The 27,469-nt window shown below is 43.6% G+C and overlaps 2 protein-coding genes and 1 long non-coding RNA gene across 5 annotated transcripts in view; 1 reads left to right on the top strand and 2 right to left on the bottom strand.

The window, feature by feature from the left end:
- Window positions 1-569: 569 nt before the first annotated feature.
- LOC115194896 (uncharacterized) lies at window positions 570-12,283 on the top strand. Its single transcript, XR_003878550.1, has 4 exons — window positions 570-737; window positions 1,014-1,114; window positions 1,513-1,593; window positions 12,088-12,283. It is a non-coding gene; the product is annotated as an uncharacterized LOC115194896 (long non-coding RNA).
- Window positions 6,718-17,690, bottom strand: LOC115194874 (claudin-20). Of its 2 annotated transcripts, XM_029754799.1 has the most exons (3): window positions 16,824-17,690; window positions 9,235-9,287; window positions 6,718-8,690 (listed from the first exon to the last, which is right to left on the bottom strand). In XM_029754799.1, exon 3 carries the CDS (start codon window positions 8,537-8,539, stop codon window positions 7,598-7,600), a length of 942 nt encoding a protein of 313 aa, XP_029610659.1. In that variant the 5' UTR covers window positions 8,540-8,690; window positions 9,235-9,287; window positions 16,824-17,690; the 3' UTR covers window positions 6,718-7,597. The 2 variants fall into 2 exon arrangements, with proteins under 2 accessions (XP_029610659.1, XP_029610660.1); XM_029754800.1 differs by lacking the exon at window positions 16,824-17,690 and having other exon boundaries at window positions 9,235-9,721.
- Window positions 17,691-18,627: 937 nt separating this feature from the next.
- The window catches only part of LOC115194857 (T-lymphoma invasion and metastasis-inducing protein 2), a 43,243-nt gene continuing 34,401 nt past the window's right edge, over window positions 18,628-27,469 (bottom strand). For both annotated transcript variants that reach the window (XM_029754788.1, XM_029754796.1), the window contains 10 exons: window positions 24,231-24,434; window positions 23,619-23,687; window positions 23,100-23,225; window positions 22,206-22,314; window positions 21,880-22,059; window positions 21,529-21,647; window positions 21,235-21,343; window positions 21,044-21,102; window positions 20,757-20,932; window positions 18,628-20,633 (listed from right to left, as the gene is read on the bottom strand). In XM_029754788.1, coding sequence (XP_029610648.1) covers window positions 19,982-20,633; window positions 20,757-20,932; window positions 21,044-21,102; window positions 21,235-21,343; window positions 21,529-21,647; window positions 21,880-22,059; window positions 22,206-22,314; window positions 23,100-23,225; window positions 23,619-23,687; window positions 24,231-24,434 — 1,803 coding nt within the window. In that variant the 3' untranslated portion in view covers window positions 18,628-19,981. The remainder of the gene's footprint in view (window positions 20,634-20,756; window positions 20,933-21,043; window positions 21,103-21,234; window positions 21,344-21,528; window positions 21,648-21,879; window positions 22,060-22,205; window positions 22,315-23,099; window positions 23,226-23,618; window positions 23,688-24,230; window positions 24,435-27,469) is intronic.

Below are 27,469 nucleotides of genomic sequence, written 5' to 3'. Positions count from 1 at the left end.
GGGCACCCCTACAATTAACACATACCGCTTGTTTCCCAAATGCTACAAATTCCTTTGTCTAATGCACTTCTGCACACTTCTCACACCTAGGAACCTCCCTCCTTCACACTGCTGCCACATGCCCATAAGCTTGACACCTGTAACAACGTAATGGATTTGGCACAAAAGCTCATAAGGGACACCTTAAATAACCTCACATCACTTTGTCAGGCAAAGACTCAACATCAAAACTCAAAAGATCAGACATTGACTCTTCTATTTCACCACTCGCACCAAACGACGAGCATCACAAACATCTGGAATCTTCCCCTTCAGTTGGTCTACTTTCACCTTTACCGCTTCCCCAGTAATCACTCCTTTCATGGCACCCTTATTGCATGCATTTTCTGGATGATTTCTCTTTTTCGCGAATCTCATGGGCCATGGCTAGATGGGATACAGTCTATGTCAAATTGACTTCAAATGTTGATATTGTTTTTGCATTTTAGCTAACCCCAACCCTTTTCCTAACCTTAACATAATTCTCCTAGCCTGCTACATTAATTCTCCAAACCTACTGTGTAAGTTCTCCTAACCTGCTACGAAAAGTCAATTCTGACATAAGATACACCTTTTCTAACCAAAATCCGTCACACGTGTGGTCACTGCACTGAGGTATAATAGAACGGATCACTGCCCGAAATGTCATTTACGTAGGTATCTTCCGCCACCATGGTGTGCTGGTTAAGTATGACAAGGTTGCTAACTTTATAACCTTTTATATAACCTTGTTCCTATAGCTCAATGGTCGCTAACTTTACTTTGGCTTTCAAAATTTGACCAAACCGGTTCAAATATCAAACACAGTGGCCACCGTGTCATTATTTTCTGATCGAGTCATGTAATCAGGAGATTTTTCTGATTGATGCCAGAGAGGATGAGGCGAAGGCAATATAATAGATCATTGGGTGTGTTATTGGGTGTGCAAAAAAAGTGCATGCAATCAAGTAAGTCATGCCTCAATTTTGTTTTAGATTCAAGAGGACTGCTCAGAGAATGACCGAGAGCAATGAGAAAACGACAGTAAACATGCCGTCAACCCACGAGTGATGCAACGGGAATCTGCAGAACACCGGTAATTCCATCTGAAGGTTTTGAGCCTTGGTGGTTTGGTGCAGCCAGGTTGGATTAACTGGAGTAGCATTTATTAGGCTATATGAGTTTGTTGTTTCCTATGGCTTTAATTTGGGGATTAAAGCCAATGTTCAAGATGGCATTGGAAATGTTATTGGTGAATTGTAAGGGTTCTTGGTGAGCAAGAATCCAAGATGTCTTCCAGTATCCCCACTAAATGGAAGTTGCTCAATTAAATGTCTTCATAAAGAACAGAAACAAAAAAGACATACAAACATATGTGTGTAGTGGTGGTGTAAAGTATATAGGCCATCAAGTTTTCTTATACTGAATAGATGCATTTCGATTTGAATCATATAGAATTTGCTGACTCGTTTTTGCTTCTCTTAATTCCTCCAGTTTTAGTTGGGGTCATTCAAGATACCAAATGCTTAGGAGCAAGGATTCACTACGTTGGCATCGTCATGTAATGCCCCAAGGGTGAGCAGAATCTCAATATACCACAGTGCTACAGTAAGTTAAAAAAATATATATGATATGCACTGCCTTGAGAATGAAATACAGACATAGTGTAGGCAGCAAGAACATCTACATTTTTTAAATTTAAGATGTGTTTATTTACTGCTTCTTTGATACATTGTATGCATGGGCACTGCACAGTTATTGCTGTTGTCTGTCATAGTGGAACGACCACAGAACTAGAATTCTATTTCCGTGGGAACGTCAGACCTCACAGAAAATTCTCTTGACACTGTAGAGTTGTGGTGGTTGCAACTTGCAGTCCATTACCTCAATCCTGTTCACTGTGAGGAATTTTTCCATTGGGGCTTTCACTTCAATGCACTAAAACAGTTGATAATGGCTAACTGTTATTTGGTTTCACGCCTTTGCTGTTATGCAGAGCTTCCACAAAATGTACTGCTGGTGTTAAAATCTGTGTGATTGTATTAGTTTAGTAGACTTGTGAACACTAAGGTCTATGGTGAAATCCCAAGGGATGTTATTGATGAATGAACTGGTGATATCTTCTCAAATCATACGTTTGTCTACTTTTTGGATGTGCTCGGTGTGAGTCATACGGATTGAGAGATTTTTTGGGGGGGAGGGCGGATTTTTTAAAATGACTAAATAATTGCTTTAGTTATTATCAAAGAAAATTACAATAATACCTCTTTGGTTTCACCTAAGTATTGTTTGTAGGTGATAGGGCTGGCAGATAATTAGAAAACAACACAGAAGAAATGTTGTATCTAGGGGAAAAAAATGAAAAGCAACCTTGTGGCACAAAATCAATCTAATTGGTTAATTAGATGGGCATTGCACTAAGCGAGATAAAGAACCATAAACGCTCTGTGTGTGTGTGTGTGTGTGTGTGTGTGTGTGTGTGTGTGTGTGTGTGTGTGTGTGTGTGTGTGTGTGTGACTGATGGTGCTCAGCTGTTTGTGCATTGAGCTGATTTGATGCCTGAGTGAACCCACTGTAAGAGTATGTAGATTTTCATTTGGACAAGCCTGACTCCCAGTCCCAGCAGAGCCCACCGCCTGACTAGCCTCACATCACATGCTCCTATTATCTGTAGGTGTTGGAAGTCAGAGCACGGGCAGACAACAAAGAGCAATATTAAAGGGAGGGAAGATCAAGTTCGACAGAATCTGATGATGTGCATGTTTTCTTATGGGGGAAACTTGGGGCGTCAAGCTATTGAAACTGCTTGGAAAGGAGAGGAACACAGATTTTAAATTGAAATCACATCCTTTTATTTGGTTGTCAAAAAATTAAGTCTTTTCTCCCTTCACGTATGGATTTATTTCCGTTCTTGTACAGAGAAAAAGCAACAACTTTATTTGTTTTGCCCAGTAACAGGCTTTTTGTTTTAATGAAACACTTGGGCTTTTGCTTTGTTGCACTGATCATTATGCCCATGCACTTCCATTGTGTTGCGCGAGAGAGGCAGACTAGGATGTTGCAGTCATTATGTTTTGTTCGAGTTATGTACATCCCATTCATCTTCATTGTAAGAAGCATTGGTCTCTCTGACATTCTTTATGGAACAAGTTGGCAGCTTAACAAATCTTTAATTTTTTTCTTCATTTTTAGCAATTAACAATCAAAAACATTCTTAACAAGCGCTAAAGTTTAAATGACTTGTGGATTGACAATCACATGGAATCATTATTTTAATAAGAACCTGATATCCACAGTAAATTCACACTCATCAAAGTTATGCCCTTAATCATAATAAAGTAGACCATTCTCAAAGAGGAAAAATACATGTAAACCATATTTAATCAAATAGTTCATATTCCCGGTTTAAAAAGTGAAAGCGTATGCATTATCAAGCATTGTTTTTAAGCATTATTCTAGAATCTAGCCTAGATATTTGTATTCCATGTTGCGAACATGAATATCGATAAGAACATAGTGAAGTATTGGTTCTCCGAGGCATCAAATGTACTTAGACTTTCCTCTCTGATCAGAGGCAGAATGACATTTATGATTTTCTGAGGGGGAAAGTTTGTGACACAAACACTCAAATTAGGAAACCTTTTACCCAGTGGAGCCATTGTAGTTATTTTTGTTCTCTCACATACAGGTAGAGAAAAAACAGAACATATGTCCTGTCAAGGGAGGTAGACACACAATGACACAATAAACCTACAAAACATTTCTGGATTTTTATTGCCATGATGTCTCTTTTCCAAAACAAGAGCAGCACTGCAATCTAGACCTACAATCTTAGAAAAAAGGGTTCCAAAAGGGTTCTTTGGCTGTCCCCAAAGGATAATCTTTTTTGGTTCCAGGTAGATTAGAACCCTCTGTGAATGACACAAGGACACATGCCTTAAAGATTATTGGGTACAAGACCCTTTTAGCCTCGCAGCTAGAGAGGGAGGGAGCTAGGGGGCGAGGCAGATAGAGGAAGGACGAGAGTGTATGTGTGTGTGTTCAGGGGGGTGTGCAGTAAATGAGTAGTGTGCATCTAGCCGTAGCGAGGTGATAATGGGAAAGCAAAGAGGATCATTATCTCCGACAGCCTGCGCTGCCATGCACTGGTGGACTTACCATTAGGCAGAAGAGGAAATTGCTTCAGGCCTCACATCATCAATGGGCCTCATGAGCTGGGCATTAAAAAAAAAATATATATATATATATATTTTTAAACATACCCCCCCATGCTCCGCTCGAGGCATAAACTCCCAAAAAATCATCCCCATCAAAATCCATCTGTTTAAGCTAGAGATATGTTTTTTTGCATGGGCTGCGTCTCAATCCACCACATCCACCACTGGTTTTAATGTCTATGATCCGCCAGCCTTCTGCAACTGTGGTGGAAGGTGGCCGACCTACAGAGGTGTTTGTCAAACCAGGTGGCATCCCGAAAATCGTCTTCTCACAAAAACATCTGTAGTGTCCGAGTGGTTTAGGCTGCACACTAATATGACCCCTCTATGGAATGATGAGACTCACGAACACTATTGTGTTTTCCATTTTGCTCTACCCAATAAGTGTCACAGGACTTGTCTGAAGGTAACCCCGTGTCGGGCCAAAAAAATTATGGAAGTGAACAGGGCATTTCCACGTAAAGTTTACGGGTAATTCCACAGTAAACCTTTTTTTTTTTCTTCTGATGTTTCTTATATCTCTCAGACATAGGACAGACACTTCAAAATATACACTGAGTGTAAAAAACATTTGAGAACACCTGCTCTTTCCATTACATATTTTGACCAGGTGAAAGCTATGAAAGTTAAATCCACTTCAATCAGTGTAGATGAAGGGGAGGAGACAGGTTAAAGAAGGATTTTTAAGCCTTGAGACAATTGAGACATGGATTGTGCAACTCAATATTAGGAGTTAGGAATCCTTTTGATAACTTTTTTTACGATCTGTTTTTCTATGTATGAATCTGATATTCAATGTGTTTCTATTGGCTAATAGCAGTAAGGCTACTTTATTTAAAAAAATTTAATACCTACAGGGGTCTTTAAAATTCCAAATCAAATAGATAAATGATCCTTGGTATGACCATCTTAAAACAATTCCATATGTTAGCTTAGTAGAAACCAAGCCCGGGCCCTTTGACTCTAACTGTATACAAATACGCATTTCTTTAGTAAAAAGACAGGTGCTGCTGATAATACTGCTATCATCGTCAAGGCAGAGGACATGTATGTGTAGCCCATGTACAGTGCCTATAGAAAGTCTATACCTCCTTCAAGTTTTTTCACATTTTGTTGCATCACAAAGTGGGATTGAAATACATTGAATTGTAAAAAAAAAAAAAAAAATCTATTGATGTACACAAAATACTCAATGTCAAAGTGAAAAGACAATTCTACACATTTTGTACAAATTAATAAAAATGAAATAACTCAAATATAGTCGTTGCATTAGTATTCACCCCCTTTGTTTAGGAAAAACCTAAATTAGTTCAGAAGTAGAATTTGGCTTAACAAATCACATAACTTATATTGACTCACTCTGGGTGAAATAATAGGGGTTGGCATGATTTTTGAATGACTACCCCTTCCACTGTCCCCCATACATACAACATCTGTAAGGTCCCTCAGTCAAGTATTGAATTTCAAGCACAGATTAAACTACAAGGACCAGGGAGCTTTTCGAAAGCCTCATTAAAAAAGGGCAGTGAGTGGTAGATGGCTGTGATGGGAGAAAACTTAGGATGGATCAACAACATTGTAGTGACTCCACAATAATGACCTAAATGACAGTGAAAAGAGAAATACAAATAAACAGAATCAAAATATTGCAAAACATGCATATGTATGCAACAAATCACTACAGTAATACTGAAAAAAAACGAGGCAAAGGAATGAAAGTTTTGGCCTAAATGCAAAACCTTATGTTTGGAGCAAATCCAACACATCACTGAATAACTGCCTCCTTATTTTCAAGCATGGTGTTGACTGCATCATGGTATGGGTATGCTTGACATCTGGGGTGTTTTTCAGGATGAAAAGAAACGGGATGGAGCAAAGCACAGGAAAGATCAAGGAATATTAGTGTTTACATTTTCAGTAATAAAAAATAAAAAAACATTTGTGTAGATATTTTGTCAACAATTACATCCGTTATAATCCGACTTTGTAACACAATAAAAGGTGCAGAAATCCTAGGGGTTGTCGTCTTTCTATAGACACTGTATCTGATTCTGCCTGGATAAAAAGATTATGTCATGTCATACTCTTTTTGTCCAGACAGCATCAGATACATGGGTTACATATAGTAAGACAGAGGGGTGCTGATTTGCTCGCTCGGATGCTTTCTCCGGTGAGATCGTTTTAGCCACTTGCCTATTTAAGGAATGCTGGAATTATTTTGGATGAACATGCGAAGGGGCCCTACTTTTGAAGTGATTTGTTTGACAATCAGATGGAAACATCGTGACTGGTTGTGTTCATGGCACATTAAATGGTAATACATTTTTACAGTTAAAATTACAGGAGAGGGGCTCAGACTGGCCTCTGCCTGGGGCCTCCAAATCACTAAGTCTGCCCTGCTGCCATGTACCTTATTCCCCTCCAAGATGGACTGGATGTGTGTGTATGGTGTTGGTGGGAACCTGAACTGCCTTTTCATTTCTTTAGTCTTCTGTAATTCTCCTTTACAAACAGTTGAAGTTCTACAAACACATTTTAGGCACATGCTTTGGTAGCTATGTTTCACTAACTACTCTCCATTCCACTGCATTATTTAACAAGCTACAGATAACTTAACGAGCTGCATTATTTAACAAGCATGCTAAGAAGACTGAATATCAATCAGTCTGTTTATCTTTTGAAAATAGGATTGAGGATGATTATTTTAATCTCACAAGGCAAATGGGGTCTAAGAGTTGCAAGCTTGCAATGAACATCTTCGTTTTTCAGACACATCGACGCTACTCAGTTAAACGTCTAGTCCACGTTGGTTCAACGTAATTTCCTTGAAAGGACATGGAAACAGTGTTTATTCAACCAGTGTGTGCCCAGTGGGTAACTTACTATGCAAAAGTAATGATGTCATATTATTAGCAGCTAATTATCATCAGCACTCTTTTCTCATCAAACCTTTGCTATGGAAAAGCCTCCGCGTCCATTTTTAAAGGAACTTGTCACCGGATATACAATACTTGTGCTGCGCTTGTGCATTTTTATGACACCTCTCCTCTACCCTACCCTTACCCTACCCTTGTGTCTTTCCACCCACCACAGCAGCAGTCAAGGAGGCATTTACCCCAGGATTCTGAATCCACAAGCTGCCTTTCTCCAAGACTTTGGGAATAGCTTTACTGCTTGCGCTTGCAGTAGCAAGAGAGAAGAGATGAGAGGGGGCGATAAGGCTGTCAAAGTCATTACCTTCTTCCTTCCTCACCCTTTTTTCTCTCCTCCACTCTCTCCCTCTCACAAAGGCAGCCAGTAGAATGTCCTCAGGATTCTCCCTCCACCCCGCTAACAAGAGTAGGGTTTAGGGATTAAACATATTAAACATAGTCCTGCAGGCTGTAGCCAGCCCGGGCGTCTTTTGGAGGGACTCTGGATGGAGAGTAGAACTGCTGCGTTCCCTTGTCTTCATGTAGAGGCTTCTCCTGTAGAGACTCCTCCTGCTGGATTTCGTCAGCTGCTTGGGCCTCATCCTGGGGCCCTTTGTCACCCCATTGTAGCTGCTCGCGGCTTGACTGCTCGTTAGGCGACGTCTGCTGTTCAAAGTCCTTCTGCCCCCGTTGCAGTTGCTCCCGCAGTATCAGGTCACGCTGGAGCTGGTCGCGCTGTATTTGCTCCTGGTTTATCTGCTGCTGCAGTAGTTTGTCAGGAAAGGTGGTAGAGGTGGATGTCGAGGTGTAGTCCAACTGCCCCTCTCTTTTCCCGGGACACGACAAACAAAAGATGACCCCACCGGCCAGCAGTAGGCCGGCAGAGACAAAGGTCACGTACACGGCCCCCCCAGGCTCGTATTTACTGCTCTCGGGTACGTTGGAGTCCAGGAAGGTAGTGATTACCTCGTTGGTGAACCAAGAAGCGGGCACCAGGCAGAGGATACCAGCCAAGATGAAGCAACCCCCCGCCCCGATGGCCGCGTGCCTCTTTGCCCGGTGACTGCCCCCCCAGCGGGTACATTTGAGCCCCAGGGCAGCGAGACAGAGGCCAAGGCAAGCCATCATGCACGACAGAACCATAGTCGTCCGGGCGATCTGCAGGTAGGCAGGCAGTGAAAGAACAGAGTACTTCAAGGTGCAGCTGAACACGCCGGTGCTGTACCAGGTACAGTCCATCCACAGCCCCTGCATCTGGGAGATGGCGGTCATGATGTTGGAGCCCACGTCGGCACTCACCTTCCAGTTGGGCAGCAGCGTGGCCACAGTGGCGCCCAGGACACCCAGCAGCGCCAGGACAAAGGCGAGGATCTGCATGGCGGAGGACGCCATCGGCGAGTTGCGAGTCTCCTCCTCTCCGGCACGGCGGCACCCTCACCTTGCTGTGGCCTGAGCCTGGCTCCTTGGCTCCGTCTCTCCCTATCGCCCTGGTGCAGGCGCGGGTCCTGACAGCAGATAATTCCTCAGTGCAGGCTCCAGTGGGCTGTGATAAAAAGCGAAATGAGAATTGAACTGAGCGAGCAAGCGTGACGATCAGACGGATGAGGCACAAGGGCTGGTAATGTGGGGAGAGGAGACTGCGCTTTGCTCTTTTTTTCTCCTTCTTTTGAGGGGAGAAGCGTGTGTGAGGGTGCTTTCTGTTTGCCTGCATTTTGACTCTGCATCCCTGGCTTTGTGTGACTAAGTTTTGTGGTGTTCATTTAAAGGCTCAATTATGTGCATTTAAAGCTGCAGTGTCCTTCCTCTGAAAGTAGGTTACTTTTTTTTACAGCAAGCAGCTAGTTTACTTCACTTCAGCTGTCAGGTAAATGCTGGTTCTATAGAAAAATGGAAAATGCAATATTTCTAATTGAAACATGCATGAGCTATTTCTCGTAAAATAATGTGTAATTTCTTAAATTCTTTACTCTGTCTTTATCTTAGTGACGTTCTGACATTGATGCTAATGTAAATGCGTTGTTAAAGTGAATAAGTGCATAGTTTGTCTGTAATGCAGTGTTCGAGAGAAGAAAAAAAAGCATCCTTACCTTTTGTGTCTTGGACAGCGTGCCATGGTGCGTCAGTCTCTTCTCAATGTTGCCTGGGCTCAAAAGAGAGAAAAAAACATAACAATAAAATAGAGTGAGCAGCTTAGCGATTCGTACTTCCTCCTTCCATCTCCTTAGCAACAGAACATACAATTCCATCCTTTTCAGTGTCCCATAAAAGACGTGCCAGCCACACATCCTTGTTGCCTGTGAGCTACAGCCCCACTAAGGAGAACTGAGTGGTGGACTGAGAGAAACGTGGTGTGAGAGTGGTTAAAGAACTAGACTAGACTAACCTGAAGGTCATTGATTCAGATCAAGCTAATGTCCTCTCAGGAAATGGGCAGCCTGAGAATGTGATTAAAGACAGTAATAAGCTAATATTTTTCATCGCGGCATATTTGAATGGCTGACTGAAATGAGCAGTTCAAGATTTGTTGGTGTACCTTTAATTGGTTCAATATATCATTTAGACAGCCGAGAGTTTTGAGGTTTGATTTGACATTGGTGCTCGCTTGGCGGTGGCTTTGTGTGTTTCGTCAATCGTCACTCAGAGCACAATAGAAACCGACTGATGACAAAGACCTGCATCCCCATCCTTTTGCCCTGCAGCCGATACGAAGGTGTCGCCCTTCAAGTGACCGCATGAACTATGGCCGACTGCAATGCACAGATAAGACTGTGAACAGCCCCCTCCTTTTGTGGAGATGGAACACACACAGCAGTATCCCAACAACAGTTACACAACCTATCCTCATAGTAATCCTGTGTCTATATATTCACACACTGTGACAGCAAAAGGAAAGTACCCTATCGTGGCAGACCTGCCCCAACAGGAACCATTACCAGAGGGCTGAACATAAAAGGTTGCCCATAGGGCTTTGACCGAATGTAGTGCACTACATAGGGAATAAGATGCCATTTGGGACACAGAGAAATATAAATGTTCCTACCTTCTCCTCAGGCCCTTATCAGACCCCCCCCCCCCCCCCTCCACGCTTCACATCTCTGTCCTGTGTGGAAAGACTACATTAATTTGAAAAAGAGGAAAATATCATATCATACATTATCTGTTCCAGACCGGTGATGGCAAGTACCGTAGCAGGGAGGGAGTGTGGAGGGTAAATGCCACTGTGATCATTACCACAGCTGTAGTCCTCATTAGGAGACCCCTAGCTCTATTTATGCGCCCATCCATTTCTGAAGGGACACAGCCCCTCTACATCCCACCACCACCCTACTCCCAAGAACAGCAGCATCCGGAGGTGAATGACCGCAGGTGTGGATTTAATGGACCCCCTAGAATCGATGTCCGCGCCCCCACGGAAATCGAATAAGCATAATAAAATTCAAAAAATCCCCATAAAAATCTGTCTGTTTAAGCTAGAGATGGGCTGCGTCTCAATCCACCGCATCCGCCGATGTCGTCCATCTGCGGTGAAAGGTGGCAGAGCCGCAGCGGTGTTTGTCAGATCATGAGACATCTCGAAAAATTGGTCTTCTCACCAACATGTCTGTAACATCCGAACTGTTTGGCCTACAAACTATTATGACCCCTCTATGGAATGATGGTACTCTCATGAACACGATGGTTTTCCACGAACCCCACAAGCGTCACGTCTGAAGTCGGTACCGCTGAACTGCCAACATCTATCTGTAGTGTCCGACTCTCGCAAGTCCGTACGGGAGTTGCGGCGATGGCACAAAACTGTAACTACCCATTTGAATATCACAAAAAAGTGGTAAAAAATAAATAAACAAAATAAAATACAAATGTATGAAAGTAGTTTAGTGTATAAAAAAAGGGACAAATATGTGTACAATATACAGTTGAAGTCAGAGGTTTACATACACTTAGGTTGGAGTCATTAAAACTTGTTTTTCAACCACTCCACAAATTTCTTGTTTTGGCAAGTCAGTTAGGACATCTACTTTGTGCATGACACAAGTCATTTTTCCAACAATTGTTTACAGACAGATTATTATCAGGAGGAATGGGCCAAAATTTACCCAACTCATTGTGGGAAGCTTGTGGAAGCCTATCCGAAACATTTGACCCAAGTTAAACAATTTAAAGGCAATGCTACCAAATACTAATTGAGTGTATGTAAACTTCTGACCCACTGGGAATGTGATGAAAGAAATAAAAGCTGAAATAAATCATTCTCTCTACTATTATTCTGACATTTCACATTCTTAAAATAAAGTGGTGATCCTAACTGACCTAAGAAGGGAATTTTTACTAGGATTAAATGTCAGGAATTGTGAAAAACTGAGTTTAAATGTATTTGGCTAAGGTGTATGTAAACTTCCGACTTCAACTGTACATAAATAATTTCCTCATCTTACTTATATTTCTCAGATATAGGACAGACACTTCAAAACAAACTTCCTTTCGATACATTTTTTGGACTATTTGTTTTTCCATGTATGAATAATTTCTTCAATGTGTTTCCATAGGCTAATAGCAGTAAGGCCAGATTCAATGTTTGATAAAAACATTTTTTTTGTATATTTTTTTTTTGATACCTAAATGGGTCCTAAAATTCCAAATCAAATAGCTAGATGATCCTTGGTATGAGCATCTTAAAACAATTCCATAGGTTAGCTTAGTAGAACCCTCTCTCCCGCCCCCGGCCTAGACTCTAGATGGAGTACCAACTTTGGGCCTCCTGCCTCAAACAGAGTCACATTGAAGTCATTAAAATTGTAGAATTGTGAGCTTTATATGTGTGTGTGTGTGTGTGTGTGTGTGTGTGTGTGTGTGTGTGTGTGTGTGTGTGTGAGATGTGAGAGGACATGGCAGGCTATTAAAAGCATGCAGTTCCATATATTTATCCCTTCTCCTTCCAGGCACCGAAGTTGGGCTTGATACAGAGCCTGTCTACCGAAAGTCAAAGGAAAAACTGTTGTGAATTTTACACGCTGCATGCATCCCACTACTACTGTGTGTCATATTCCTTTGTACAGAAACTGTATGGACTTTTACTACCCAAATATGGTCATGTCATGAATGGAAAAAAGTAATAAAGAGCTCTTTAAGACCTGACCAGATAATGTTTTGTCATTTTACTACCCAGTATTTAGACAATTATTTAGATAACATGAATATTACTGGTACTCTTCGGATATTACTTCTAGCCCGTTGTCTCATTATTGCACATGACATGAGTCAATGAGACTGGAAAGAACTGCATTTCTCAAACATACAGACTTGGATTTGGAGTTGTCATCTAAAATGTGTTTCTTCCCAAGGCAGTATGCTGTATGGAATTCTCCTCCATTATGTTGCCAAGAGTTTACTAAGTACGCAGGCAGGCAAGGTCATGCAGTTTCCCAAGAGTAACTCTAAGGACAAGTAAACATCTACTAACGCAACAAGGTGAACAGAACGTTCGTATTAATGTTATGTGATATCTGTGGTAATAGGATATTTTGAATAAACTCCTTTTGATAGATATTGACCATATGAGCAGACTATAAAGTCCTTTACCAGCTTAGCCCTTTGAGGGTGTAGTGTAGTGTATTTGATGCATGTTTAGCCTGGGCTGCGAGGGGAGCGTGGGAAGAGGAGGGCTGAGTCACAATTGGTACCCTATTCACTTTCCAGTGCACTGCCTTTGACCAGACCCCTGGTCAAAAGTAGTGCACTAGAAAGTGAATAGGGTGTCATTTGGGATGCAGAAGAGGAGGGGGATGGGAACCAAGGCAACTCTCAGTAGAGCAGTGTTATTCTAGGTCTATTGCGTGGCCTCCACTAAGTGGAGAAGTAGCTGCTGATGTGTAGGCTAGTTTTCGAACGGAACGTTCTACTACTCCTTGTTTACTTTGGCTTGTTTACTTTTCACTCCCGTCATTCCTATGGGACAGTAGTAATGTGTTGTACTGAGGAGATGTTGTTAGGGATGGATGAAAATGTACAGAATGGGGCCTCCCGAGTGGCGCAGCGATCTAAGGCACTTGATTGTAGTGCTTGAGGCATCACTACAGACCCGGGTTCGGTCCCAGGCTGTGTCGCAGCCGGCCGTGACCGGGAGACCCATTTGGCCCAGCGCCGTCCGGGTTAGGTGAAGGTTTGGCCGGCCGGGATGTCCTTGTCCCATCGCGCTCTAGCGACTCCTTGTGGCGGGCCTGGCGCATGCACGCTGACTTCAGTCGCCAGTTGTACGGTGTTTCCTCCGACACATTGGTGTACGGCTGGCTTCTGGGTTAAGCGAGCAGTGTGTCAAGAAGCAGTGCGGCTTGGCAGGGTCGTGTTTCAGAGGACGCATGGCTCTCGTCCATCTGCATCAGTGTTTTCAAATTTATTTTAGGCTATGTATCGATGTGTCCGATGCCGCCCTTCAACTCTGATTCTCTGATTCTATAGTGTGGTCTCAATGAAATGATCCAATGATGAAATGATCCATAAATCTTGAAGCAGCATCGCGGCACAATCAACCTGAAATGGACAGCTCCAGGCGCTGAAAGTAGGCAAATTTGAATAGGCATAATACATTAAAACCGTCTTCAGAGGTTTTTGTGTTGGAGCCTGCATGTATTTCTTCCAGGCAGGCCTACCTGTTTGACAGACGATATTAGGCTATGGGCTGAAATATCCATAGGTTTGTCGTTGAATTCCTCCATCCACCATCCACTCTTTTAAATAGGCTACCTCTGTGTCAGTGAATGGATATTAAGTTAAAACCATTGAATTGAGGCAGTATGCGGGGGTATGCCATAGTCCTACCTTTTATTGAAGAAAATGGCAAAAAGCACAGCCCTACCCCTTGTTTGCCTAAGATTTTGAAGCAAAGAAAACATCCGATTATATAATAAAAATGTATAATATTTCGATTTTTGCACAATCTGATTGGGTGGGCCTGGCTCCCCAGTGGGTGGGCCTGGGTAGACATGCCTACACCCCTGTTATAACAGTACTTTGGTCCACAAAGCTGTGTTCTAGAAACTATAGCTATAAAATACCAGAGAAAGACGTTGCTCCGATACATATGGGAGTATCATTGTTTAGTGTCTTTGACATTCAGAGGCTGAGCTACAACCCTCTATAGCCGAGGAGACAAAAAATACACTTGGGAAGTCATCTAATTCTGTCACTATCAGTTGATGAAGCTATTCACTTTCTGTACAATAGAAGATATTTAAACCCAAGACAGCTTTGAGGGAAACACTTGTGACCTTCTCTCGTTGGGTTAAGCCACGGAAGAGGAGTAGCCAGCATTTGAAGCGTACATTTTTCTGCCCAGACAAACGTTTGAAAGTACCATACTCAGATTCCTAATGTATAATGTCTCAGATGTAATTATTTGTAAACAGGGACCGTTTCGTCGCAAACAAGACATGCCGATTTGGCATCGGAGAAGATGAACACATAGGCCTATCTCTCTGTCTTTTCTTAGTCTGTAAGTTCGGTCATTTGTGTGGTAGTTTCTGCTAATGTGTGAAATGTTTATAAAAGTAAACATTTTCTCGGACCTGCAAATACGATGATAGATTCATGCAATGCTTTTACTATAAAGGAGATTTCTCCACCCGCTACTCTTGTCCATGGTGGTCTGCGAATCCTGAGCGCACAGGGCTGTGGGCCAGATGGTTATCAAATGATTGTGTTACCATATAATGCTTGCAAGACGAAGAACAGTTTCTAAAACTGCATACAGTATCTAAGGCTCTGGTCTATTCTAGGACTAAGGCAAAATGGCAGACATGTTCTCTGCTATCCACTTTGTTTTAATTATAATTTTGGGTACAGAGGAGGGTCACTTGTTTTGTTTCAAGCTTTCAGGGGGTGTTAATGTAAATATATATTTTGCTGACAGGAGGGCCATCCATTTTCTCCATGCAACCCTTATTATAAATAACGTTCACATCCTTATTGCCCGTCCCGATATTTCTCATTACTGTGTACTCATCTAAGATTCATAATGTTTAATGATGGAGGATGAGCATAACTGAGGACTATGGTTTGGCAGAGACAGACTTTTGGCAGTTATTCTGTTGGCACTTCCAAAGAGGAATACAAATTCAAAGCCAGAGGTACACTTCTGTAATGATGGTGTAGAAGGGGGCCCTACCCAGAATTCTTTTAAAATCAAACAAATATTATTCATGTGAAATGGCAAGCACGATTACAACGTTTTCATTGCCTGTTTGTTTGAAGTCTTTATTTTATTTTTTTAAAGAAATGTTGAAATTGGTCACATAGCCAAATCATTTTTATAGGCTTGTAATGAAGATACTGCACGTTTAGTCTGGTATTAATTACAGGGTTTCTGCTCTGCTTGTTGTTCTCTCTTTAAAGCCTTGTTCATACAAGCACATTAAAAAAAAACTGTTGAGCTCATTCAGCAAATCTATTTCCAAAGGGAAATGTTATGAGCAGGAGACTAACAAAGACCTATTGAAGTATTTTAGCTAAGAGACAAATGCAAGAAACATATTTTCTTCTTAGATATCCCTTTATGTGCAGGCCCTATGGTCCGGTGGTCTAGGCACATGTATGCAACCCTGGAGACGGGGATTCAATCCCACCGTCTCCACCCTTCCTAATCTGTCTCCCCTGCTGTTTCTGATCTAAAATGCCCTAAAAAATATATATTATTAGAAGTCCCTTTATGATTACCGAATTTACTGATGTTTGCTGGGATGACAAGCTGTACAGCAATGAGAAATGTTGCATTGGAGTGCTATTAGAATATTAATTTGCGATACTAGGCAACTAGGCTATTTGTTGTTTTCCATTTTCATTGCTAAACTTCCCCCAGTCTCAGATGAAGTAGGAATAGCAAAACTCCACAGCAAGAGAAGGGGGAAAAGGCAACTTCTTATGTAATAAGGTTAACGAAAGGTATTAAGCCTTACCACCCTATCGCAGTAGCCAGAACACCAGGTGAAATGGGATATCTGAGTTGAGAGTTCATTCCATAGACTGAACTATTTGAGTATGAGCAGTATACTGACTACAGCCTGGAAGAATCAACCCTCCCCAAATCATCAAACAGACAGGAATATAAATGACCTATTTACTCCCACAGTCAAGAGGCAATGCCCTCACTATTACCTGCCAGCAGTTGAGTTGACGCCGTGTTTTTATCACCAATGAGGCATCACCGTGAAATTATTAACGGCAGGTTCTTAAGGTTTTTGCACAGCATATACAATCAATGTGGATGGTTAAATAACTAGGTGTTTAGAAATTCTATTCTCTCTGAAAAATATAATTCATTGTCATGACATCGGAGTAATGGAATGAGGAGGGAAAAGATGGAACCCATTTCCGGCTACCTGATTGGACAAGCCATAATAAGGAAGGTACACGAGCTGCGATGGAAAGTGCAAATAAACAAGCTGTCGACAAAGTTAGCAGAACGAGGATAATGTAAATCTATCGGGTGTTACTCGACATGTCCAAGTTGCTAACAGATGTGCTCGTGTACACAAACTGTCATCCATAGACATATCTCAGTCCAACTGTAGATTACTGTCGCTAGATGTGGTCCATATTATCTAATGGAAGTCTACCTAATGCGTTGTAATCAGTCTCGCGTGACGAGAGAAGGAAGAAGGAAACACTTGCAGCACACACTTACCGCTATTCTATCCATCCAGTGGTCATCCAGTCGCACAACTCACAATGGAACGTTTCTCCTGTGTTTGAGAGATTTGCAGACACACACACACACACACACGTGTATGTGAGTATGTCAGGTCAGCGAGTGCTAGTTGAGTCTTGAACAAAGAAAAAACTATCCTGAGTTGCTGAATTTCCTCTTTTCACTTCAGTTTCCTCCTCAATTCATGCACCTCGGCGAGGTAGCGGCAGAGTTCCCTTCCCTTTGCGCTGTAGGTCCAGGAGGCCCCGGGAGGATCCCAGTCATATCATGGATGAATGGCAGGAGGCAGGAGTCGGCTGATCCACTGATGGCTGAAGAGACCCAGCTGTGTTGGAGCATGCCAGAGAGCAGAGCACACCTGCCTGCCTGTCTGTAGGTCTGCCGCTGCTGCTGTGGTCTTTGTGGAACCTCAATCCCCCTCTATTGGTCTGGGTAGAGAAAAGAGCACGAGGCTGGCAGACAAGAGAGTCTAGTGGTACTGTAGTAGGCAGGCAGAGGGAGTTTTGAGAGGAGAAAGTGGAGGAGGTGGTGGACCAGGCACTGCCTTCAACAGTTTGTCAGTTCAGAGGAGCTGCTATCAGTGGTCTGTGGTATCTGCGGAGCCCAGCCTCCAGTCCTCCTGCACTCTGCCCCCAGAGATAGATCTAAATTCAGCCATTCCCCATTCCTCTGTCATCCACTCCTTCTTTAATCCACCCACTGCCGAGACCAACATTTACTGCTTTTCCAACACAGCTTCTCTTCCAAGGCCTTTTTCTCGTGAAGGGTAAGCAGTAGGCACGCTGAAGTGTGTTCCCCCTCTCCTCAGGCTGTCAGGCGGCAGTGTGGCAGTATGTTCAGTGGTGGAGGCTCATGTTGAATTTATGTGTGTGTGTGTGGAGTGGGCTGTGTTTATGGCCCTTCACAAAAGGTGTTACTGTGGCAACAGGAACTGAACCGGCTTGCCATCACACACAGCCTCCTGTTTTCCCTTTAAAGCAATCTGTTACGCACATACCTGAAACCTCTCCATCTCCTGAGTATGTCTCTTTGTTTCTTGTGTCTCCATCTTGTGTCTGGCCCAGGAATGCTGTGTCTCATCCTTCAGATCCAAGACTGTAGCTAAAGTGACCAAGGACATTCCCCCCCTTAGAGAACTGCACCAACTGAGTGGAAAATAAATCTCCTCCCCTTCTAATTTCTACTACTCCCTCCATTCCTCCATTTTATGTGACGAAGACTGGCTGACGCCCTACACCTGATTAACGTTGTCCACAGGCCTGTGAACAAAAAGACCTGGAAAGAGGGCCAGCAATTATGACTCATTGTGTTGGTGCTGATAGACTGGATAAAAAAAAAAGCTTTCTCCATGCCGCCAGCTAGCAACAGTGTCTGTATTCACCAGAGCCTCAACTCTGCTGTCTGAAGGAGGAAGAATCTGTGTGAGTCACACACACAACACTGAGGCTCGGGTAAAGGATGCTGCAGCTACACTGATGTGGTGTGGTTGTCGTGGCTAGCTCTGGTCCAGGGCTCCAAAGTATACATTTGGGCTCTACCTCCCTCTAGCTAACGGATGGAGCAGCAGGAGGAAGAAAGTGTAGGAATATTTTGCATCTTTCTTTACGCTCTTCTTCTGTACCACTCAAGAGTTTCTAATGCATTCTCTCATCCAGTATATATTAGTGCCGTAGCAAGCCGTAGCAAAACATTTTGCAACAGGAAACGTTTTGCAACAGAAATTAGTTTCTTATTGGTCAAGGTCAGGTCGGTGCTCCCCGTTTCAGTCAGCTTTCTTCCATTTGGTGTCTAGTGGATAAGACCTTGATTAGCCAATAACCTACAGTAATTACAAAGCATCTATCAATCAAGCAGGACAACTCCCAGTGTGAGCCTGTTGAATTTTTTATTAAATATTACATCATTTAACTTTACCTGTACAATGTCATGTATATGAAAATAATATTCATTATTAGAGAATAAATTACAATTCAGCTAAATTGGAATAATGATAACAAACATTTCAACAATTTGTGACCTTAAAACCTTATAGTCCCACCTGACATTTTAGTCAAACAATGTGTTATTTACATGGAGTTGCTCTTTAGGTGGTCCTTTACATGTAAGATATGTCCGATTTTTGTTTAAAGTCATTTTACGATAAAACATTTTTTTAAAAACAACATCAGAAAGTACTATCTGCACAAACACCTTTTAACTTGGTTCTATAAGGTTCTATCTGCAATCCAATCACACAATGCCGGGTTGTCAATCAAAAATGATTGAACGTAAGGTGATAAACTAGCGTATATATATATATATATATATATAAAAAAAAATATGAAAGAAGAATTCGCTACACAACAGTTCTGAGATCTGGGATGGGAAAATGTTGACGCTCAATATCTCAGAACGGAGCTTTGTGCAGATAGAACCTTATGGTGCCAGGGTCTTGAATTCTTAAAGTGATACATCAAATCACTTCAAGTATGAAAGAGCTTGAAAAGGGACTTTGCTTTAACTTAATAAGATAAAAGAAATAGAAATGTGACACTTAATCTTAGTTTTTCTGTGGATATTAACACATGAACAAAATAATATAGAGATACATATAAATAGGAACAGGTTCAAATAAAGTACTCATATCAGATGTTTTTTTTTTATCAAGCAATTCCAGTCTTGAACTAACAACTGCTTTTGTCAAAAAAGCCATGAAAATAGAAAGCTACTCGCAATTGAGATACTGCATTATAGTTACAAACAAGATGAATTCCAGAGAGAAAAAAGTGAAAGGAATGCTATTGAACGTAGGCAACTGTGTTTATAGCTTATAGAGTGCAGCAAAACAAGGGACAGACAGGAGAGTCCCACGGGCATCCATTTACGTATGTACTGTGACGGTGTGTAACTGTGGGACCTGCAGGCCTTCGCTCTTCTAGGAGCTAAAAGGATAAAGTCAAGTCAAGTAACTGATCAGAGCTCAGTTCTTCAGTCAAAGCCTACTCAGCAGAGTCAGGGTAAGCACGTTAAAGAGATTCATCCTCTAGTCCATAGCAACTTGACCAGGCTAGTCAGTGTGATAAGAGCCTAGACAGGTTTTCATCAGCTCTCTGGGGTGAAGTTTCCCCTAGTTTCCCCTAGTTTCCCCTAGGCCACTATAGTGTTGGAATGGCAGCCTTCTGAATTCCCATGACTGTATCGTAGAAGCAGTCCTCGTTGACCACAGAGTTCAGGCTCTGCACACTGAAGTCCCTCCCTAGTAGGGCGTTGAAGTCCACACACTGGGAGTCATTATCCTGCCTCCCCTGGCCCCCCTGCAGACTGCTCACCCTCTTCTGGACAGCAGGGTGGGGCTGGGGGACCCCCTGTCTGAGGTGCTCCTGCTGGGTCCCCGTGCTCCTCGGCCCGGCCTCTTCTGTGAAGTTGAGTCTCTGGAGCTGGGCTTCCAGGGTGCTGGTCAGGGAGCACAGCCAGGCCCTCTTGCCCAGTGTGGTGCCTTCCAGACTAGGGAGGCCCGTGGAGGAGCGGCTGGGGTGCTGGGGCTCCGTGTGGGTGTCTCCTGGACCAGGGTAGGGGCCGCCGCTGGACACACTGCTGTCGTCTGAGTGGTGCTGGTGGCCTGTAGTCCTCCCGGCCTCTGATTGGCGCTGTTGTCTTCTCCAGGAGCCGTCTCTGACAGGTGCAGGCTGGGTCCTGCGGAGGGAGCCTAGGTGCTCTCTAGAACCCCTCTCTGATAGGAGAGGCTTCCGGGTGCAGTCTCGAAGGGAGCGAAGAGCTTTCACTACACTGGCCTTATTCTCCAAACCACTGGAAAAGACCCATACACGAGATCATGTCAACTAGGCCATGTTCATTCAAATGTATATATTTTTTTGTTTTCATGATCGATAAAACATTCATTATCGCTGTCGTTTTCATGTAATCTCTCACCTGCTGCAGAGCTGGAATACAGTCTCTGGTCTCCCCTCCACCTGAGACTTGGTGTGGACCAGCTCCCAGACGCAAGGGTTCTCTGTTCCCGCTGTGTTCCCCAGGCGGACCTGCACTGCCGACACTGGGATGAGCCAGCGGAACTTGAAGGGGTCCAGGTCGGAGCGTGACGTGGTCTGTAGCATACAAAGAAACCAAAATGTGCACACGCATCAGAACTTGCGTGATACCCACTGTATAACATAAAAGTTATCGGAAGAAGTGTGTTTGAGCTAAATGAGACTCACCATCCTCTTCCTCATCTTGCTGCTCTCACGGTACACCAGGATCACTGCTCTCTTGAAAACTGAGGACAGAGGCAGGAGCAACTCGATTTGAGTCCGACAGTTCTTGACTGTTGTAATAAAGATGAAAACATTGACGTCGTTCCTGTCAAGTCATTCTGATTCAACTCGTCATTGGAAAAAGCCCCACTCACCGAACACCGTCAGTTCAGGGTCTTTCCTCATGCGACACAGGGAGGGGAGAGGGTTGAGCCACTTCAAAGAGGAGTGGATGAGGAACTCCCCCATGGAGATCTCTGTCACCTGGAGAAGAGAGAGGGGGACACTTAGTCTGGGAGGCTGGTTTCCTCCAATGAACTCACTCTACAATGAGTACCATTCATATCGTTCATCCAATTACTTGAATGAACAGAATCAAATATTCGTATCGTCAAGAATACGTTATTATAGTTTCATTTGCCAGTTATGTGTGGTGGTGATTACTGTACCTCTTTCTCAGGGCCACTCTGCTCTGCCACCAGCTGGTCAAACACAGTGCCGTAGTCCTCGTAGAGCTTCTGCATCTCATTGATGTGGCTGGCCACCTTCTCCATGGCTCTCAGGGCCTCTGATGGATGGAGACAGATAGACACACAGAGAGGTGCATGTCAATAGAGCTCACCCCTAACACGTCAGACAAACCTGGAAAGACTGCTGTCTGTGGGTCTTATGGTTTCTGTGTGTGTGTGTTTCTGTGTGTGTGTGTTTCTCTGTGTGTGTGTGTGTGTGTGTGTGTACATACATGTCCCTGTGTGTGTCTATGCGGGCTCACACATAAACCCTGACATATGTTGTCCTACCTGTAAGGTGGCTGTGCTCCTCGCTTTCGGGGTCAGTGAGGGAGACCAGCTCTCGGAGCAGCAGGGGGTACTTGAGCACCCTCTGGACTGGCTTAATGAGGTACGACTCCAGGGTGGAAGAGTGCTGCTTGGTGGGGTTCCTCGCTTCCAGGAACTCCTTGAAAGCCCGGTCCGTCTTTGCTGTAAACAGGAAATGAGGACTTAAAGCAGGCTTTGATGCAGGCATTGATTTGCTGCCTTTTGCACTGGCTTTTCAGATGGCATTTAACGATTAACTGAGCAGGGATATTCAGGTCTACTGTACATAAGGTAGGCATCACCCTTACCTCGTTCCAGAACCTTCTGGACTTTGATGTGGTTGGCACAGAAGCCGCTGTAGAGCTTGAAGTGGTCGGCATAGTAGAGGAAGGAGCCGCCCAGCGAGAAGAGAAGTTTCTGGATGCAGAGAGAGAGAGAGAGAGAGAGAATGCTTGCTGTTCACTTCCTGTGAACATCAAATAGGCCTACCGCTGACTAACACTGCAGTCAGTAGGTTAAGTAACATCCTGTTGATAAAGCTAGAAGATTTTCCACTAGACCTCGAGGCCGCATCCCAAATTAAACCCTATTCCCTATATAGGACACTACTTTTCGACCACAGCCGTGAGTATGAAATACATTAGGAACACCAGCTCTATCCATGACAGACTGACCAGGTGAATCCAGGTGAAAGCTATGATCCCTTATTGATGTCACCTGTTAAATCCACTTCAATCAGTGTAGATGAAGGGGAGGAGACAGGTTAAAGAAGGATTTTCAAGCCTTGAGACAATTTGAGACATGGATTGCGTATGCGTGCCATTCAGAGGGTGAATGGGTAAGACAAAATATTTAAGTGCGTTTGAACGAGGTATGGTAGTAGGCACAAGAACTGCAACGCTGCTGTTTTTGTTTTCACGCTCAACAGTTTCCTGTGTGTGTCAAGAATGGTCCACCACCCAAAGGACATCCAGCCAACTTACAGCCAACTGTGGGAAGCATTGGAGTCAACATGGGCCAGCATTCGTGTGGAACGCTTTCGACACCTTGTAGAGTCCATGCCCCAACGAATTGAGGCTGTTCTGAGGGCAAAAGTGGGGGGTGCAACTCAATATTAGGAAGGTGTTCTTAATGTTTTATACACTGTGTAAATGGAATAATGTGCCATTTGGCACGCAACCCCAAACTCATGGGGACTCTACCTTGAACTGTTCCGGGGTCTCCAGAGAGCTGAAGTTGGGGGAGGAGGCGATGCGCTCCTCCAGTGTGTGTAGGAACACTCTCTGGAAGTCCAGCATCTCAGGCAGACTGCCAAACAGAGACTCCATCTAATGGAGGGAGGAGAGAACAACAGTTAGCGACAACCCAGAGGACAGAAGATTCTTTATTTTTCGAAACCCTTCATTGGCACCTTTTTTTTAATCTACTGTACATAGCAAATTCAAATGCCCAAAAAGCACAGGATAGAAGACAGGAAGAGGGTTACAGCCAATGTTGCGGAGGTGGTTGGGAACCACGCTCATGTGATGGTTAGCATTGTCTGAGATCTGACCAACTTTTTATTCCCTGAGACCCGGGTTCAAACCCTGGTCAGTCACACTAACATACAGCTTACTAACAAGCCATAATTCAATGGTATTGTATTTAACATGTTTAGACATGTAAAATACATTTAGACATTTACACGTATGTCTTTCCATAGTGCCCCCTTCGTGCTCTACCTCATCGTGGCTGAGGAAGGTCTCACTCTGTAGAGGGGTCAGGTAAATGTCAAACAGACAGCCCAGGTCCTAAGGGACAGACAGGGGAAAAACTTCATTAGACTGTGACATCATCACTATCAGACTATTACACCATCACTACCAGAGAAATCAGCACATGGGCGTTAGAGTAGCAGATGGTAAACATACATTACACTAAATGCTACGAGAGATCATTAATAAACAGGCACTTAGAGACCATTCATTACCATTTAATAAAGAGAGGCCATCAATTTTAAATCCCCGGAGAGGACGTTCCAGCACTCTCTTAGACAAGGCAGCAGAATGTGAGTGATCAGGACCCGTATTCATAAAGCGTCTCAGAGCAGGAGTGCTGATCTAGGATCAGTTTTGCATTTGAAATTGTAATGAATGGACAGAGGGGGATCTGATTTTATATCAGCAATCGTGCTCTGAGACGCTTTGATGATGATAATGTATTTTAAATGATTTAACAAATAATTGTACAAATGACAGCAACACGCTGAATTACAAGTACAATTTACAATGAAATGATTAAATATGAAGAATTTGAAATATTACAAAAAAACATAAATATGGCCAGGTATGTACCTTGACGTAGGACTTCTCTGTGTCTACCAGTTCCTGTATGACCTTACAGAGCCTCTCAGAGATAGACATGTGTCTGGGGCAGGGGGGCTTCTGGACCTGTGGCCCGAGGGGCTCCATGGAATAGGGGTTTCTCTGGCCTTCTACCACCACCGCCCCACGGCCCTCTGGGAAGGTCTGGTACAGCGAGCACACCGTCTCCACATTCTGAAGGAAACAGAAGAGAGACGAGTTTAGGAGATATTCTCATTTCAGCTCTGCAGATCAAATGACTGCCCTTTACTCAGCGGAGTGAAGATTACAATTCAGCTCGGAATCTACTGTAACAAGCACCTAATCTTAAAGGGGAATATCACAATATTTTTGGCATCCTATGACACGTTGCATCATCATCATGATGATGTGGATGGAGACACTTTTCTTAAAAAGTCCAATATCTTGACAACTTGACTATTGACATGCAAAACATTTTGGGACTGTATCAACAGTGGACTAATGAAAGAAATACCCAAAATATTGTTTTTGAATGAAATTCCCCTTTAATAATCAGTCAGCTTAAATCATCTACCCCTTGTGCAGTATAAGAGGGTGTCAAACCACTCCCTCTGTATTTATGGAGAGGCAAAGAGTGCAGAGGGTCAGGGTCTACATCCCAAATGGCACCTATTCCCTATATAGTGCACTACTTTTGACCAGCACACTATAAATGGAATAGAGTGCCATTTGAGATGCATCCCAGGTTTAAGCCATAGGGCTCTGGTCAAACGCTGTGCACTCTATTTGGAATAGGGTGTCATTTGGGATGCATCCCAGGTTTAAGCCATAGGGCTCTGGTCAAACGCTGTGCACTCTATTTGGAATAGGGTGTCATTTGGGATGCATCCCAGGTTTAAGCCATAGGGCTCTGGTCAAACGCTGTGCACTCTATTTGGAATAGGGTGTCATTTGGGATGCATCCCAGGTTTAAGCCAGAGGGCTCTGGTCAAACGTTGTGCACTCTATTTGGAATAGGGTGTCATTTGGGATGCACCCATCATCTAGGAGTTTTAGATATTTGTGTTATTACCATAATGATTCAGCCAAAATGAATCAATTAGATTAAATTAAAATATACTTATTTTGTCAACAATTTCCCATAAGACATGAGAGAGAGAGCGTCTAACAGTGAGGTATCAGACGAATAATCGGGTGTCAAGTTTATGAACAAGCATTTCACATCACATACACTTTCACGCTCTCAAAGTTGGAATAATCAGCGGTGAACACACACACGGGCCGAGGCAACCCTCAATAGCAGATTAAACAGATAGGAACCCCCGCCACGGCTTTGTTCATTTGTCATCATAACGTCTCCTGTCAGGCTATAATAAAGTGCTGACAAATGAATAAATCCCCTTGGTTAGGACTATTGCGCTGCGCTGCTATCCAGCTTTAAAATACCCTCTGAACTAGAAGCAAGGTCGGACAGAGAATGGGAAAAAGATTCTAAGCGTTAACATTGATGGGCTTATTACTTCCCGTAACATTTGTGTGTCACATGAGCGTGCAGCCTATGTATCTTATACCTACAATAAAACCTCAACAGTAAAAACAGTGCATTCAAAAAAGCTCTTGTTTCTATGGCAACAACATCAAAGCAAAAACAACGCAACACTAGTTACAGCACCCATGCATCATCAGTGCAGTGCAGCTCAAACACAGAGAGAGTACAGTACAACAATAACTAGGATACAGAGAGACACCACAGTACACTAGCTACAGTACTACCAGGAGAGTGATCCCGTCGGCTGCCTGCTCGCAGGCTACGCAGGAGGCCACGTCGTCCAGCAGCCCGGCCAGTCTGTCCTTCAGGGACTGCCTGAGAGATGGCAGGGTGAAAGTCCCAGGGATGAAATCCCCCACCCCCACTTCCACCTCACCCTCATCCTCCTGGGGCAGCACCCAACACATAGCCCTTTTCGACAGGGCCACCCGGGGCTGCTTTCCCGGGGTGAACCTCTGGCTGTTGTTGGTGGAGCTGGATAGAAACAACATTCTACATGCCAGGCTGGGCGTTCTGACCTCTGCTGGTTGCCATTAATCCCTGGAGATTCCCGGTACTCTCGCTCTCTCTCTACCTTCTCTCTCCCTCTCTTTACCTTCTCTCTCTCTCTATCTCGCTCTCTCTTTATTTATGCCACTCTCTCTGTCACACACACTTAAGGAGTAAGCCTGCAGTTTGTCGTACTACACCTCTCTCTCTCTCTCTCTCTCTCTCTCTCTCTCTCTCTGTGTCACACACACTTAGGCAGTAAGCCTGGATTGGATTAGCAGTCTACTCAGGGTCATGTGTGCTGACAAGGCTTGGAGAGTCTATGGGCTTTAGGAGCCTTGGAGGAGGCTGGGAGGGAGGCGTTAGCTGGCTGGGAAAGACATTTGGCCGAGTGCATTTCAAGTGAAAGCAGAGAAAGGGATTTATTGACTTCGAGTAATGGCGGATATTGTCTTTGAAGCAACTGCCTTCAAATCTAAAAGGACACGACAGACCAATATAAATATCAGTAATGTGCAGCGGGTGGCTATTCTATCGCCTCTGACCACACAACATCGGCCGCCATTTTCTGTCCATCCCGCATTGATTCTACATGTTGAATCGTCACCATTCGTCGACACCCCAAGGCAGTGTCATTTGATGCGAGTGAATTCCTGAAGTGTGGGACTCTTTTCTCTCAGGCCATCGTTCTACCAGAAGAGTCCCTTCATACTTCCAATAGTTGTTGATACCAGTTGATATTGTGCGATGGTGTTGGTGTCACCTGGTGAGGCCATGGCAGGGCAGGTGTGTATGACCTGGGCTTGAACCTGAGACAGTACTCTCCTGGCACCTCATCTCATCTTAGCAGATGTCCTGATCACCACAGAGGTAACCCCTGATAACCAACACATGGCACGTGATCGAACACACCACTCACTGCTCTTAAACCTCCACTGACACACACATTGATAGATATTACTGCACTGTTGGAGCTAGAAACATAAGCATTTCGCTGCACCCTGCGATGACATCTACAAATCTCTGTACGCGACCCGCACACACACTCCAGGCTCTTTTTTTCACAAACCTAATGCAATGGTAAATCTCTGGCGGTAGCACCATAGGTGCCAGAAATATGTGTCAGAAATATTTTTTTGCTATTTTCACAGCGGGAATTATGAGTGCAGTAGCTGGTGGTGGTGTGAAAGGGCTGGGTTTAGATGAATAA

This window comes from Salmo trutta, chromosome 1, assembly GCF_901001165.1.
Source record: "Salmo trutta chromosome 1, fSalTru1.1, whole genome shotgun sequence".
NCBI classification, from domain to species: domain Eukaryota; kingdom Metazoa; phylum Chordata; class Actinopteri; order Salmoniformes; family Salmonidae; genus Salmo; species Salmo trutta.
This window is presented reverse-complemented; position numbering and strand designations above follow the sequence as displayed.